Source organism: Vanessa tameamea, chromosome 3, assembly GCF_037043105.1.
Source record: "Vanessa tameamea isolate UH-Manoa-2023 chromosome 3, ilVanTame1 primary haplotype, whole genome shotgun sequence".
NCBI classification, from domain to species: Eukaryota; Metazoa; Arthropoda; class Insecta; order Lepidoptera; family Nymphalidae; genus Vanessa; species Vanessa tameamea.
Window position 1 is genome coordinate 7342258 of NC_087311.1, and position 18481 is coordinate 7360738.

Consider the following 18481-nt stretch of genomic DNA (forward strand, 5'->3'; position numbering starts at 1 on the left):
ACTAGCGGACTCATTATCCCGAATGAAACGGAGACCCGGACTATAATGATAGTAATAATTTGACCGTAATCGGCCGCATGCCGTTTAGTAGTCGCCTTGGGATCTAAGTCTGATTTTAAGCTGGCTCTATTTTGCGCATCAGTGGACAACTACGTAAATCAGTGTGGATAATTGTCGTCGTTGCGTCGTTAGGATTATCGACTAACTGAGCAATAGGGATTTTATTCTTTTCAATATTTTACTGGGATCGGAAGCTGTCATATGTTGATTAATTCCATGTCAAATATTACTTTCATAACTTGCCTCCCTTAAGCAGTTTTGTTGACGCCTTGCTAGGAGGACTTGGCGTGGTAATTAAAATAATTTTCCGAGACAAGTATGCAAACTTACTGGTGACACAAATGATTTAGTGACCCGTTAATGGGTTAACTTCATCAAACTTAGGCTTAACTCGCTCCGGGATCGTTTGTAACTCGACAGTATCATGTCGTCGGTACACCAGTAAATTAATGTGTATACAGATGTATTAATATTTAAAATTGACGTGACTAGTTTGTTTAAATGTTTTAATTTTCTAATCGCGTGCATCTTAACCGATGATTTCGGGTTCAAACCCAGGCAGGCACCACTGAATTTACATGTGCTTAATTTGTTTATAATTCATCTCGTGCTCGGCGGTGAAGGAAAACATCGTGAGGAAACCTGCATGTGTCTAATTTCAACGAAATTCTGCCACATGTGTATTCCACCAACCCGCATTGGAGCAGCGTGGTGGAATATGCTCCATACCTTCTCCTCAATGGGAGAGGAGGCCTTAGCCCAGCAGTGGGAAATTTACAGGCTGATTATGTTTATGTTATGTTTGCGAATCACTTATATAATATATAATAAGATAATTTGTACATTAGAAAAAATATATATGTATATGTAAATAATATGTGAGTTTTATTTATATTTCAAACTTTTTAATTCTATATATGTAAATATCACTATCGGGATAAAGTTAAAAAGGATTTCTTACATAAAACCTATTGACCCAGGACGGGCGTAACTCACGGGCTAGCGCGGGACACGCGGACAATAATGGCGGCCATAATTTGCCTGTAATGGGCCTTACACTATCGTACTGTCAGCCCCACCAAAAATAAGCTTCGTTTACCTAAATCTTTTTCGCGCGACGCCTAAGATGGATCTTCTTAACACTCTCTCGTTACTTTTTAACGATAATGTTGTATTTGATTATGTTAAATCATTTTAAGCGTAGTAACATTATTCTTAACGTTACATATTTTATTGAAAGGTACTAAAATTTGTAATTTCAGTAAATAAAGGTATTTATTACTAGAAATAGACAATTAAAATGAATCTACATGACTACCACTATATCATAGATAAGCAAAAAAATTGTTAGGTTTTAATTAATAAATAACAATAATATAATGAGGTTTTATCAAAATTTATTAATGTTACAAATAATACTAGTATATGGTGAGAACCCCACGGACGAGGGAAGCAGGTCGAATAATCCTTTGTACTATTAATGAGTAATATTGTTACCGTTAAATGTATCTTATATTGTTATGTAATGTTTACATATTACATAAACATAAATATACGATATGTTCATGTAGATTTTGATAATCCACAATAATATTATAAATGCGACTGTAACTCTGTCTGTCTGTCTGCTTGAATCGCTTTCACGCCAAAACTACTGCACCGATTTGGATGAAATTTGATACACAGATAGTCTACAGCCTGAGAAGGGACAAAGGCTACTTATTAATTGGAAAAAAGTGTTGTAGAGGGTTGAAAAGGGGGATGAAAGTTAGTATGAAACTATTGTCATTTTTAGAACTAGAAGCATAAAACTTATATTTTAGGCTGTTGATCTACACTTATAAACTAACGTATCATGACACCCACTAAGGAGGGAATTTTGGAAATTCTACTCCTAAAAGGGTGAAATATGGGTTGAACGTTTGTATGGAAGTCCGTCATTTTTGAAGTTTGAAACATAAAACTTTGTTTTTGGGATACTGATTAAAAATGAGAAGATACGAATTTAAGCGTTTCTGTATATTCTACCTATAGGCCCCGTGCGCATCGCATGTGGCGCCGCCCTCGTGGCTCAATCGGAAAGTTAGTAGATGCCCGTGTGGCCATGTGGTGACAACAGTCGATCGGAGTGAGCTCGTGCATACGGATTGAACTTATGAAAATACCTAAAAATATCGGAAAATAAGGCCTGCCAAAAGATATTGTTGTGTTATTGGGTGCAACAACTCCGAACAAAATAGAAAAATAGTTAAAAGGTCAGGCGACAAAGAAATTGATCCTATGAAATATTCAGTGTTCACTGGATACAAAAAAATAACGATTAGTTCATTAATTTATAGTTATGAACAAAACAACACAAAATTTATGTTTTTAATCACACAAGGACCACAGCACCAGTGCCATACATCATGCTTTGAGGAAAACGAAAGAGCAAAGCATTAATTTATTAGTGCAAAAGGCTAGTGAAATTGCTATGAAACAAGAATCTACAATTACTCTAAAAATACTTATTTAGTTTGACTGTACGATCCTGCATATTTGCTTCAACGAGTTGTTATCCTTATACAAGTAACTGTAAAAATTCATGATTTAGTGTCGTTTGCTTAATAATACTCAGATCTTAATAATACAATTTACAATTTTTTTTTCATATACCTTCAACGTAACATCGTACGGAGGGTTTATTACCCTAGTTTGTGGTAAAATTTTTCCCTCGATGATACGTTTACCATCTACATCGATAATTTCTCTCACGTTGGAGACATGCCTGCTTTCGAATAGTTTTTTTACCTAAAATTCAATTCAATAATAAGCGGCAACACATTCACTCGGAAGGGTTGGATTTCTAATTTTTTATGGTACATTACTTACTTTTTGATATCGATTTTGCACGAAAAAAATGTAAATAAATAAATTTAATGGATTCAAAACCACATTGGATTATCGTCGAGGTCATAAAGTTAATTATTTTCGATTAATAATGACCTCGAAGTGCGTATGAATCATATACTACTTGGGAAGGCGCCAGTCAGCTGGGCATCTACGTATTGTTACCACTGTTCCGCGAGATGGCGCAACAGTAGGCTCATCGCGATACGCACGGGGCCTATAAGGGGTTTATTGAGGGTTGACATTTTTTATATAGGTAAGGTAAGGTAAGTCTGGAAGTCCATCATTTTATAATTTACAACATTGAAGGAAATGATGAAGGTCCTCCTTTTAAATTCTACATAGTTTTTTCATATAACCTATTTTGAATAACCGGTGTAGAACACTTACTGGCAAATTATATTTACCTGTATAATAATGAAAGTAGAAAAAATACAACACTTTTTCCATAGTGAGTAAATAGTTAGTTTCACCAACAATTCGCCTCTTTTTCAACCTCTCCAACGCTCGTAATCTAATGGAGTAAAAAAAGGAACAAAAATTGATTTTGGAAGTTCCATAGTCTAGTCTATAAGGAAAAAAGTTAAAAAAAACGCCGGGTGTCTGATGGTCCATTGGATGCGTCTAGTTCTTTACATAAAAATATTGCTTGTTTATAAAGGTATAAAGCTAAAAATAGTTCAGTGTAATTTTAGTATAGATGATTAATAGTAATAATACATACACATTGATTTTTTGCGTCAAATTCAAAGCAGTTTTTGTTCAAGTTGGGTTTTTCAAATAACCAAATAGTCATTTTCGTATATAGTGCAGTAAATTCGAGTAAATCGTATCGTTAATAAGTTTACGTGGAATCGACGACCCTTTGTTTGAATTATCATCATAATAAAAGGAAAATTGCTTGGCGATTATTAGTTATTGTAAGCCTATTTCATTAAAATACATATATATGAATATTATATTTTTAAAAATATTTGTAATCGTCATTTAACAAATGGATTAAGTTACAACAGTAACCGCCTGTAAATTTCCCACTGCTGGGCTAAGGAGAAGGCTTGGAGCATATTCCACCACGTAGGCCAATACGGGTTGGTGGATTCACGTGTGGCAGAATTTCGTTGAAATTTGACATATGCAGGTTTCCTCGCGATGTTTTCCTTAACCGATCCAAGTATCCAAGCTGCAATCATCAGTTAAGATGCACGCATTCTAACCAATGAGCCAACTCGGCTCTCTATCATGTTAAATTGAATGAATCGATAAGAAACTCAGTAGTTACTATTATGGCCATTAATTGCAAAAGATACAAAGAAGTATAAGTAACTTATAAATATGTTTATTAATCGTATGAAAATCGAAGAATAATTCCAAGTTGAAATATAATATAAGTATAATTCGAAGTATTATTATTAATTATAAGTTTTACTTGTGACTTTAAACAAATATTTGTCCCTAAGTGAGATCGAAAGATTCGCTACGATTTATTTATTTTCGTAGTAGAAAGTCAGATAAATTGAGAAATGACTAATAGCTACAAAGGCGCCCCTAAAATAACTTAGCACAAAGTGGTAAAATTCATAAAAATTATTCAAGACAAAAAATCTTTAATTATTTATTTAAATAGTAATTGAGACTATTCACAAACTTTTCCCCAAATTCGAGCGATCGAGGCCATTGCTTAATATGTATGTATGGCTTTCCGGCCTAGAGAATTGAGCCACCTAATGCTATCTTGTTACCTTTACTTACAGACACTACCATTGTAAGATTACATAAATCAAGTATTTGTAGTCAATACCCCGTCAACACTGACATTTAAGATTTAATATATCTTGTAGCTCTGATCTCACAGACAGCATAAAACTGGAACAAAGCAAAATGGAGTTGTTTTCTTTAGAGGTAATATCATCACTTATCAAGTGAGCCAGTGTCACGGTGAGTAGGTGATACATAATCAGAAGAGTTTTGTACAAAGCTCTACCTTTAGTGAAATCTAGTCGTCATAATAAAATAAATTATGAAAAGAGACAAACATCGTTGTAAAAGAACTTAAAGTATGAAATGAATAAGCCGGATAAGTTGTTTCGTTTAAATAGAATAACTCGCTCAATAAAATTTTATACTGCAAGACTAGTATCGTAGTGTTATTGGAATTTGTAAAGACAACATATTGCCAATTTAGTAGTAGACCGCTAATATATTTAAGCTGTGCTCCAAACAACAATAGACTATTGGAACGCTGCTTTATGAGCCGTGTGAGCCGCACTGAAAGCGGAATGAATCTTGTAACTGAATTTTGCAGTAGCTACGCGATAAAATATATGTACTTGTTTTGACATTTCAATTCTATTTACTGTGGCAAATAAAATATTAAAACAAAAGGGACAACGACAGGATATTACATATCACTGATTGTTGTAAGGACGAAAATACGAAAGTTTTATAATTCGAAAGGTTATTTTAATCTATTTTATTTTGTATTCAATATATTAATTCTATATATCTTTTTTTTATGTTTTATTATACTATGAAAATAAAAAAAAAATAGTCAGGATCGCCTGGACCAATCCTGGGTGGGAAATGAGAACAGCTTGCAATAAAAATGCATTGCCACCCGTACAGGATAATAGGAAATGTTTCTAGTTCATTCAAAAATTGGCGTTTTTTAAATTTAATGCAAACAAAAACATACAAGTTAAATAAAGCTTCTACGAATTTACCGACAGTTGTCGTTAAGAGTTTGAATGGTAGCTATGCTTTTATACAATATGTATTTTATAATACTTACTATAAAAAATGATTTATATAATCATGAAGCTACCTATTTATCCCTATCTATTAAAATGTGAATATATAAATTGGGTGAACATTTATTGTACCTACCTATTTATTATAAAAAGAGGGAGAATGAAGAATTTTTAATTTAATAGGTCCAAATATTCAAAATTACGTGGTAAAAAATACTGGTTAATTTAGACCACAAGTTATTTTCACATATTAATTATATACATATATCAATTTCGCCATCAAGTTCATCAAACAGATTAAATTAAAATAATGTTTTTAAATGCTATTTTGACTACTGTTATGTAATCTGCCACTGAAAAGAATATCTATTTAGTTATCTGTACTTAAAAGACGTATATTTTTTTAGGGAGGAATATCATCGCATTGTTTTTAATTCTACTGCAATAATTTTTATATTTTATATTAGTATATTTGTATATTAGTATATTTTTAACACTTATATGATTGGTAAGGCCACTTTGGAAGATTTTTCCAAGCAAAGATTTAAATCTTTATTTCCAAGGAAACAAATGTTACAAGTATATTACAAAAAGTACTAAGACTTCATAAGTGCTATCGAATAAATAAACACATTTTTTCCCTCCTTTTATAAAAAATCATAAAATATATAATGCGACTTCGTTTTTTCTAAGTTCTACGTGTAAATTTAGTACGGTGTGGTTTTACCCCTTGCTACTAGATGGCGCTACTGTCGGTCGTTTTGATAGTTCAAAGGATTTTCCTTAGATGGCGCTTCATGCTAATACATAATGTCGTTCGATTTTTTTATGAATAATATAAATATTATTTCATGTTATAATTATCATATTATTATAAAAATTAAGACACTTATAAATTTGAAATTATTTATTATAAGTGTATAATATATGTCTTTGGTAATTATTAACATAAACGTAATGACAGTACGATTATGATAATGTCAACTAAAAAATAAAATATTTAGTGTGAATATTGAATCGTACTTATTTTACGTGTCAATTTCTACGGAAGACAAAGACATAATATCGTGAAAATTGTTTGGAGACAAGATGACCCATTGGTAAATGGATTTCTGACATTGACTGTCAATATTGGCTTGTTGGAAAACTTTTCAAAATTGGAATTCCAAAGTTCAGAGAAACGTGCCGGCTCGCAGCGTAGGGTGCGCGCTCCATGTCTCAAAGGAAATTCGGGAAACGGTCATGTATTTACGATGGAATTGAATTATCTTCTCTGCCGTGGATTGTTGCATTTACCAACCGTGAAATTACAAGATAAAGAAAACGAAATCTACAGAAAAACAACAACAACTTTTTTTTCGGATATTTCGTTTTATCATAATATCATATCTTAAATATTTACTTTCAAATTACTATCTAAATATTACTTTTAGTAAAGCTAAAAGTAAACTTGTTAAACATGTTTTCAACTTACAAATATGTTCTAATATAAGTTAATTTAATCGTAGACATAAATTACCTATTCGTATGAACTACATTGTGTACTTTAAATCGACGTAAGCCTTCCATAAATAATAATTATTTATCTAACAGTAATTTAATTATGAGTTTCGAAAATTTATATAATACTGGATGGGTGGTTAGCTAAGCTTTCAGACCATGTCAAGCGTGAGCTGCTTTATTAGACAGCGGAAACGAGTCTAAAGTTGCATTGTAGAGGATTAAACGCAACCCAATTATCTGGCGTGGAGCCCGTGTCTGCCTGGACTCGATATCAGATTAGACTCGCTGGATTACATTAGTGGATGTCATACTGTGCTTCCGTTATACTATCTTCTCGTATATCCAATTATATCGCCCTACGTTCAATAGTCACCGTGATTAGATCTGCCAACATATGTACAACGTAAATAGTGGGCCTTCAGAATGACAAGCAATTTTCATTCTGAAGACCCACCTTCTTAACTTACAGAGGAAGTTTATCATTGAGTTTGAAAGTTCCTGAGTTGATTAAAAAATATTTATGAATTTTAGGAAGGTTTTAGTATTATATTTATCAGTTCTTTATGAAAAGTTAAAAGTAATCACATCTTTAGGTGGCGATTATTTGTTAAAGTAAAAACGATAAATACTCTAATATTCTATTGTTTCTCTTGTGAAACAAACTTGAGTTTTGAGGTAGTTATGTACTAGGTTGCACTAAATTCTGCATTGATTTCAACGGTTAATTCCGTGATGGATTTACTACAGTATCCGCATGATCGAACTGCCTAAATCATATGTGCCACTACAGCTCGTAAATCATAATAAGTATGAGCGTGTGTTGGTATTAGTGATATATTTATGAGCCTGTGATGAAATTCTCGGCAGGATTATATGTTACAGATAAAGTATTAATCTATAACATACTGTTAAGTGTTGCCAGCACGCAATATTTTTAAGTGCATAATGATTTAATCTTGAATGTCTCCATTTTATATTAATTGCGCCTTGTAGCTTTTTTTTAAAAATTATATACTAGAAATTTTATTAAAGCCGTTTACAATTGATATACTCAATGTACCGCAAGAATAACGTTGTAATTGAAATCGATTAGACATCAATTGCAGCTATTTACAAATCCGTGTAGATTCGTGTAGCTATGTTAATCCGAGTTATGTTATTGGATATCTAATTATGGTCGCGTCGTAAATTAATTAACTACTAATTCTCTATTGGTGGATATCTGTCTCAGCCAGGGTTGCTAGATTTGGTGTTGTAATATTCGGCATACATTTTACAAATAAGAACAAAATAATGCATGGTATATTGATTCATTATTTTACTATCTTACATTATTATTAATGCCCCACGAATCTCGGGAACTAAGATGTTATGTTCCTTGTGTCCGTTATCATACTTACTTATCCTTCAAACCTAATACAACAGTACTAAGTATTGATGACGTTAGAATATATGATAAGTGGGTTGATACCTATCTAGACCCGCTATAAGATTGATGGACCTTGTTTTTATATAATACTAGTTGTCGCCCGCAGCTTCGCCCTCGTTTTAGGGGTTGGTCGTCAGGTGGAATAAAAAGTCTATGTCTATGTCCTTCTTCGGAATTCAAGCTTCCTTCGTACCAAATTCCATCAAATTCGGTTCTGTGGTTTGGCCGTGAAAGAGGAAGAACAGACAGAGTTATTTTCGCATCTATAATATTAGTATAAAAATACATATGTATGTGTATGTATTTTTCATCAACAATATACTTATTACCATCACGGTAGATGCGTAAGTGTACTTACAGAACGTATCCCAATACTAATGTTATATATATATAATTTAAAAAAAATAGATAAAATAAGACAATTATGAACCTAAATCATCAAGGACTTTAAGGATCAATGAATTGCTCGTTGAAATGTGGTGGGTCCATTGACATAGAATATATTATAAACATACGTAACGATTCTACATTATAGTTCATGTTTCAGATAAAGCTGTCTTTATTACTCTTTGTTAAAGTTATTTGTGTATGCAGGTATGAACTCAATGAAGTGAGATCGATGTAAGTCTTAAGGCGATACTGGGTTTCCTGTACATCTGGCAGCCTTATCCAGCCAATACAGTACAGAATGTGGAATAGATAGTACGTATAGAGAGCTATTCAGTCATTTTATGAATGCAGTCAGTTGTGCTATGCAACTGAATTTGATTGAGTTTGCCGTTTGCAAATTTGCCTTGAATTATGTTACGCTTAATACCGATTTACTGACTTTATATGATACACGAATTTGAAGAAACGGTGACTTATTGATGAGGACTGTTTCTAGTTTAATTACTGATGTATTAAAGATTTTTGTTATTTTATAAATAGCTTATTAATTGATATAATTAAAAATATTTCTGTATCTATTTTTTAAGTCCTTAATTAGAAAGTAGTTAAATGTTAGTCAGTAAAGTATTTTCTAAAAATAACAATATGTATATATTTATAAATGATAATAGCATGGTTGCTGTATTATTATCAATCGGCTATTTAAACTGTTATCTAATAAGGCGACTTATTTTCTATACTCTTATACGTGTAATAATGCAAGCCCGTCTGGTTTGTTGATGAGTGGGTGGCCACTCATCAGATATTCTATCGCCAAACAGCAGTCCTCAATATTGTTGCGGACTGGTTTGAAAGGTTAGCGAGCCTGTGTAACTACAGGCACACGGGATATAACATTTTAGTTTTTAAGGTTGCTGGCGTATTGGCGATGTAAGATGTATGTCTTACAGCACCATAGTCTATAGACGGTGGTGACCACTTACCGTCACGAGGCCCATTTACACATTCGCCCCTATATCATAATAAAAAACATCGAAGAAAACTATCCATTTTCTTTCTCTTTATAAATTTATCTCATGCTGGGCGGTGAAGAAAAACATCGCGAGAAAACGGATGAGAATCTGCCACGTCTATCCACCGATCCGCATTGGAGCAGCATGGTAGAGTATGCTCCGAACTTTATACAGAAATGGGAGTGGCGGCCTTTCTTCAGCAGTGGAACATTAATAGTCTTTACTTTACTTTATACTTTACTACAAGGTATATTTTTATATTCGAATTAAGAAAAATTAACAGCAACATTAAAACGTTAACATAACGTGATGTAAAAAGTAAAGTCACAATCTCTCTATATCCCACGGCTGGGCTAAGGCTTCTGCGTTTGAGGAGAAGGTATGGAGCTTATTCCATCGCGCTACTCTAACGTGTATTAGTAATTTATATTACTGGATAATCTTGCAAAGGTGCCAAAAAGAAAAGTAAATATAATTTGCATTTGATAGAACGCTTTTCTCTTCAAAGCCTAATAGATCGTTTAATTGTAATAAAACTTTTGATTAGTAATCTTTCTCTTACCATTCTATGGTATACAATAATAAAAATGTTCAAAGATCTTGGAGTTATTGTCTTCAATCAAGATATATTAAGTGAATTAGAAAGGACACCACGATAATGTCCCAATATTGGTGAACTGTTGGCCTTCTCTTTTATAAAAGGTTTTGACGATTAGGTCCATTGCGGGTTGCTGGGAATACGTCATATGGCAGATATTCATCGGAAACACGAAGGTTTCCTTCAATGGTCCACGCGAGTGGATTAATCAAGCACATATGTAGAAGTAGTGTTTGAATTTTAACCCTCGATCTTTGCTCTTAATCTTTAAATCTTACATAGCATAAAACAAAGTCCCGTCTGTACGTTTAGATATTATAAACTACGCAATGGATTTTAATGCGTTTTTCATCATTAAATCGAATTAAACAAGATATTTGTATTTTATGTTTGTTCTTTAATTTAAAACTTGTATATAGATTCTTATTTTACCCGAAAGGGTAGCAAGTGTTATATAAAATAATAAATAATCAAATAGCTATTTGATTTGATTTGAGTAAAAGTCCTTAAATCATGTTAGATTGCTTAGGCTGCTATGTATCATATAGTGCATAGCCTAAAGGTCGGCATGTATAGTCTAAGATGCAGTTTTAATACGGACCGACATCCGCGTACAGCTCATATTTCTCATGCCTGTCTGCTCCCCATTGGCTTCACGCTTATTTTATACGTGACAAGGAATCGCAATACTGATGTCTTTATAATATGTTTTATTTGACATGAGAACGTTGTTCTTAAATGCATCTACTGTTTTATTCATATGATAATTATAGTGTCGTTTACGTTTGTTATTTCGCGTTATTTTATATATTATTACTTAGCTTTATTTTGTTTGCGAGCCTAATATGATACAAGCTAAAAAAATATGACACGCAAATGAATTATAATTTTTATTAAATGAAATCTTTGTTTGAATATATATATACGGCCAACCCCTATCACCTCCTAACGGGAATACGTCGAATTACCAATAACCCTGTATATATATATATATATAAATATAAATTATTTCTTGTTCCATGGATTCTTAATTCTACAATATGTTTTTTTTATCACATTAATTAAAAAAATCTACTCCCTAAAAAGCAATACGTGATAAAGAATCTTCAAAGAGGTTTACATAGCGACAAAAAGCCAATTTCATTACATACACGATCGTCAGAACTTTAATATAGCATTTGAATGTGTATAATGAGAGTAAATATTGAGTAAAACGGAAACAGACGGGTCTGAAGGAAGCGGCGAATTTATTAACGCTGCGACACAGCCGAGTAAACAGGGAATCTACTTTATATTAAACCAGCGGTCCATCAGAGCCGCTATTAGCTTGCGCCGACTGACATCGCCTATAAATGTTTAGAGCCATCGCGTTCAATGTTTAATCTGTTTTGTACATTTATTAATGAGAAAGCTTCAATTATTTATTCATGCTTATAACGTAATTACATCTTTTGGCAGATGTTGACACTACCGATAATAAGAGAACAACATTCGCTCTTTGTGATTTTGCGTAGAATGCCATTTATAATTATGACGTTTAACCGAATTTAGTAGATTTCTTACACATCAAGATTGCTTTAGGTATATAATCATATACAAATGAGTGTAAATTAGTTATATAGGTTAAATAAAAAAACACGGAAAATAAGCATGGTGCCCTACTGAACTTAAGTTCTGTAAAATTAATTTACTACATAGTTTTTTTTTTTAATAAATATGCTTTGTTATTTAAATGCGCAGGATCTAATTAGTTTATAAGTCTATGGAATGTAGGTGAATCTCTAATGAAACCGCCTCTGTTTATTTTGTCGATACGAAATGAGAAATGAGTGCAGCAATTCTTAACAATCGTTGCACACGAGGGATTTCATATTTAAGCATCTCATTTCAAACGTTACCTTTCAAGTACAGTCAATTTATACAGAATTTAATTTAAAAGCCGTATTGAAGGTAAAATCCAATAATATTAAATGTTCTTACGTATACAGGAATCAAATTAATTGTCTGAGTTCTTGTCGTAAATAATACAATGAAATAATAAGTTAAATAAGAGTCTAAACATTGTTTATTTCACTTTTGTTTACAATGTACATTGATTGTCCTACTTTTGCCATTATATATCAATTTGTTAATATAAATAATATCGTATGTACACGTGACTCTGTATCACAATATACATGTCGGACAAAAACGAATAAAAAGTTATGTAAATATTAACCAGTTTATTATATAAACGAAGTTGTTTTTTGATTTGTTTTAAATTTAATTTCTTGAGGATTATTCTTGATAGAATTCACTTTTTGATCGCGTCGACGATTCAAAAGTACTTGTCTGTACTATAATTATAAAATAGGTAAAGTACGCGGACCATATACAGAGGAGATGAAATACATTTTTTATAAATAAAAATAATAAAAACATAAAGTGGTATAAACGTAAATTGAGACAGTAGGAGTTTCGCTTTGAGTCAATAAGAAATAATGTCGGTCCGATTGTTGGCAAACCGTCGGACGATGTCGCGACACAATCCAGCGGATTAAGTCTCCAACACGCACGCCCGCAACTTCCTATTTATGTTGGGTCGCTAACCAAACAACTTGTAGGCTCTTTATTACAGTTGTTCTTTTTCGCTTACGACGTAGTTATTACCACTTTGATAAAATATTGCGTCAATTTTTATTTGAGGGCGACTTTTGTTCGGATGTTTTTAAATTATTAAAAATTATAATTTATCTCAAAGTTGTATTATTTTGAAAAAAAAAAAATTGTTTTATTTAGTTTTAATTTAGATTATTACTGTTTTATTTTTAATATGTGTTATTTGTTTCACAGGAGTAAAATGGTATAAGAAAATTAAGTATGGAGCGGGCGGGTCGTCGTGCTAAAGCAGGCTCGTTGAGCGGTCTTTCGGGCGGGTTGCCGGGAGCGACGCCGAACGTGCGTCGCCAGCGCTCGCTGGAGTGGTCCGGCGATAGGTATAGCAGTAGCGACGAAGACCGCCCGCAGAAAACACCACAACTCGATGACAGAGTCTTCGCGTCGCTTCTTGCTCAAGCCACTCAACAGTTTGACTGTGAGTTTAATTTAAATAAAATACAAGGTCTTTGTCTTATAATTGATGATGTTTGAGTTGTTTTATGGTTCCGTACTTCTAAGAAAAATCGGAACCCTTATAAATATAGGATCACCCCGTTGTCCGTCTGTTGAGACCCTTTTTCTCAAGAATACGTGGAGTTGGATATTTAATAAAAATGAAGTTGACATTAACATTAATAATAATAATTTTCTCGTAATCTCTCGCTTTCGCTCGTAATTACTTAATTACACTTGGTCGCTGATCTTCCGTCTATGAAAAAAAAATGCAACTCTCTTAGAATATTAAGTAATATGAGTGCATATAATTTTGCTATTACGTGTACAAAAGACCTGAATAAAATAATAAGCTAGCTATATATTTTATCTTCGAAAGGAAATATTTTATTTTTTGAGTGTTTTGGAAAGCGGGCAGGGAAAACAGAGATCGTTGTTCCATTTTTTAATTTATTTTTAAAAACCATTAGCTTCATGTTGCTTCGTTAAGTGCGTATGTTAGAGCCTTGCATTAAAATATAGCTCTAATTTTAAGAATACGTGTTTCAGAATAAAGCCGGCAAGTTCTTTGGCACAGGTTTTAATTATACACCTAGTTGGTATATAATTATAACAGCACAATTGAAAACTGTTAAATGTGAATTCCTCATTATCATGTGAAACAATGTTTCATTCGTGTCTTGATCGACTATTTCGAAAGTCAATACAACATTATAGGTTGATATGTTTATTTTTATAAAATTTGAGTTTTTCTAAGTTTCTTTAGTCTCTATCAGAAGATAAGTCCTCGCCAAGAAATGGGTAAAAATAAGGGCCCAAAAGCTACTTTAACAATATTTGATTATGATATAAAAAAATATTTTGATGTCGATGTTTCTGATGGGAAATCTCATTGGGCACACGCCTAGTAACAATAAATAGATTTTAGCATGAAGACGGTGATTGCATTATATAATTATACAAAGGAAAGCTCACAACGATCATTTACCACAAACGAAAACAAAGTATGAATATTTTTGAAATTCTATTGTTCATTTGTAAATTAGTAGTATATTAACAATATATGATAAAAATATTGTTCTATTAAACCAATAAGATAATTTAGCAAATAAATACTGACAATGAGCGAAGGTGGTCGGTTTTCAAGTTTCACTAATTACTTCCTATAGAGGCACAGCGTCATGTGAAAACCTGCACGTGTTGGATGAGTATATTTCATTTGCATCCTGTTTTTTAACTTAATAACTAAAATCTAGAATAAAGCAATATCTACTAATAATAATCTCAATTGTAATAAGAAACTCAATTGTTTTTTTCATTAATCATAATGTACTCGTATATATTATAATTGTTATTGTTAAATTAATTAATATTAGTACATCTATTTACGTTCAGCAGAATTACAGTAAATAACAACGTAAATTATAGATTTTTAGATATAAATATTTATAAAGTGGTTACAATCGGTAAACGTTCTATTGAATTAATATTTTTATTTTGTATTAAAATGTTTTGAGCGAAATCAAGCTAATTAAAACAACAATAGAAAAACAACAACAGAAAGGTTTATGTATGAGATGTATATATTTAGATGACAATAAAATGAAACAAAAGTACCATATTATTAATATAAACCTAAGATATTAAGTTATCGTCTAGACTGGTATTGTAAGTTGGCCAATGGTGTCTGCTACGAGCGCTCTACGATAACATAGCGGGATCAAGTTAGAATTTGTTATTCATCTAGTGACACGGTCGAAGGTCCACGGTGATCCCTAACAAGTGGGATCATTAGTGAGTCTTACGGGGGACGGGTGGCGGGGGAAGGTAACGCAATTGATAGGGGAGCGCCCTGTGGTGAGCTTATAAGGAAAACTTACACGTAAACCCTTAGCAACCTATCTCTGTGCTACAGAGCAGTCATGCAAAATAGCTTATGTGATATGCATCTCAGATATTTTTTAATATTTGAACAAGGCACTGGCTGCCAGTTTTATTAAAATCACAGCACGATTGTGATTGTGTTAAGAATGAAATAAATAAAAAATATAATACAATACTAACACTGTTCCAAGGAAAAAAAATATAATGAACAACATTAACTAAAATAAAAAAATATATCGGTGTGATAAATCTTGAATTATAACTGAGTGAATGTTTTTTATTATAAATTAAATTAATATTACCCCAAATAGTAACGTTTGAATTCAACGAACAAGAAAATCTTAAAAACTTCATTAAAATTCATATAATAACCATTTTTTCAAATGGCAATACAATTTTTTATCTACGTGATTTATTAAAATATATCTAAATCGAATCCAGTCGAGAGTAACAAAAATTATTTTCAATGTATTCAATTTGTTTTTAAATTTATTTATGGATTTCGTTTATTTGTTTCACAATTTCGCAATGTGTATTATAAATAGAACTTGGACTAGAATTCTACTAAAACATTTTTAACCGATAAATCTGATGTTACTGAGATGAACTTGCGAACGAAAAATCGAGAGAGTCAGTCACGAGAGTTTGACGTGACATTTAAAATGCAATATCTTGTAGTTTGTGGCAGTAGGGATAAATAATTCCATTTTTGAGAGGATTGTTGTTCTATTTCCATTATTCTAGTTATTCTAGTATTTTGTGGCACTCAATATATCAATATTCAACATATTCACATAAAAGGTTAATGACCCTGCCATTTTATTAATACTGTAGTACAGCAGACTCAAAATAAATAAAACTCGTTAAATTATATATTTCTAAATTAATGAAATGAAAATCCTTTTAATTTAGTGCCTGAGTATAAAGTTGATCAAAATATTATTACATTTATTATGAAGCTTTATTGTGTTTGTATGTTTTATGGAAACCATAACCAAGTTTAAATCCAATTTCTCGTATATGCATATAGCATTTAATATACATCAATATGGCCCTTTACAACATGTAATTTAAATAAATATTTTCGAAGATATTACAGATATACATATTATATAATGACAAAAAGCTATGAACTTTTTTTATAATGACATTCAGGGTCGATAGTATAATATATTCAACAGAATAAGATTTTTAATGACAAATGACTTTCAGATAGTAGAAAAGACATTGACCCTTATTTAATCACTCGTCTTAGTGGGAGACAAAAACCTCTTTATATAAGTGGGGATGGAGTGTTACTTAATACTATTCTATACTACGTTAGTCTGTAATTAGATTTCGAAGAATTTCTTTTAGAGACACTTTGCGTTTATTACAAAGACAGACGCATTTAATCAATGTAACCTTTATAATTCTTGTCAATTTTCAAAATTTAAATAACCCCCTTGATTAACTTATAAAGTTAGAATTCGAAGCTTAGATTATCATTTTAAAGAGAAACTTTGATGATTACAAAAATGAGATGGATGTTGCTCGTAAAATATGAATCTAGTATGTAGCGCTGAGGTTCGGCCTGGCATGCAAATTAGGGCTTTTTAGGTTGTTACCAACATTACCTACGGCTACAGCCACTAATGTGATTAGTCTAGCCGTGTGCTGGTATTTGCAGTGCTTTAATGCGCGACTAGACCGACCATAAATGTATTTTCATATTTAGGTAATCGATTCACCAACGCTCGTTAATCTATTAGTCCGATCAAACGTCAATGATACTCCGTTTGATTTAGACGTTCCAGGAGCTACACGTAATTTGAAATGTAGCACTACTGACTGCCAGGAGCGAAGTTGAAATCATCAAAATCACAAACAATCTGGCCATGTTAAGCAATCTGGCTGAGACTAATTAAATAAGTTGGTGGAGTATATGTTTACGAATTCTTAACAACTCGTCTAAGTTTTACTCATATTTGCATACGAATATCAAATGTTTTACGAACTTGCGTTGACTTTTGATGCTTCATTTGAATAAAAACATTGATAGAACCTTACGATTATAGTCCCGAATACTAATTGAATAAATTTTGTTCTTTAGTATTCTTTTTATTTTACAACTTATTTTTTTTTACGCTGAGTATTGTAAAACTTCTTTTGAATAAAGAGTTTAACATTAAAGTGATATACGTATATAATTTAACAGTATTACAGTCACTTTAAAAATGGTTGTCTTTTTTGAGAGTTAATAACTTTTATTAGTGATTATTTGGGTTGGTATATTTCTGCACTTCACGGTCCAATTGGTGAACATCTCATCGGTTAACAGATGTATTACACTCAAAATGTCTACAATATATACATTTTTAATTTAAGTATAATATGTGTATATTGATAGTTGAGATTGAAAGCCATAAGGCGGCGGTAGTTTCCATTTCATTTCGTATTTTTCTCCTTACACAAGCGGTATCGTTGATGTTATTAGAAAGCAAGCCCAGTAAGTACGCAATATCTCCGCGCTCCGCAAGAATCCTCGTCGAAGCGATGCCCGTTATTGCATGGAAATTCTTCTACGTGCAACTTCATTGAGGGACTTTTGTATAAAGGTTTCAGCGCAATGTTCCCGCGTTATTGTTTTTCAAAAGCGAGGGAGCTACGTGATATTAGATTTCCTGAATCACAATCAGTTAGGTTTATACAATTAAAATTGTTTGCTGTTCCCAACAAAAATAAATTATTGTTATGATTTTTTCCTTGCGTGCTTTGATAAACATTTCCGGCTCGGACTTTCCATTATTGATTTCTAGATAAATATATTTTATTAATGAAAATAAACGTATTTCCATATACGAAGGCGAGTTTAACGTAGATTATTATTATAAATGTT

The 18481-nt window shown here is 32.1% G+C and overlaps 1 protein-coding gene across 2 annotated transcripts in view; it reads left to right on the forward strand.

The window, feature by feature from the left end:
• The window catches only part of Ten-a (Tenascin accessory), a 315700-nt gene that overhangs the window by 67100 nt on the left and 230119 nt on the right, over positions 1-18481 (forward strand). For both annotated transcript variants that reach the window (XM_026635395.2, XM_064217160.1), the window contains exon 2: positions 13462-13702. In XM_026635395.2, coding sequence (XP_026491180.2) covers positions 13489-13702 — 214 coding nt within the window. In that variant the 5' untranslated portion in view covers positions 13462-13488. The remainder of the gene's footprint in view (positions 1-13461; positions 13703-18481) is intronic.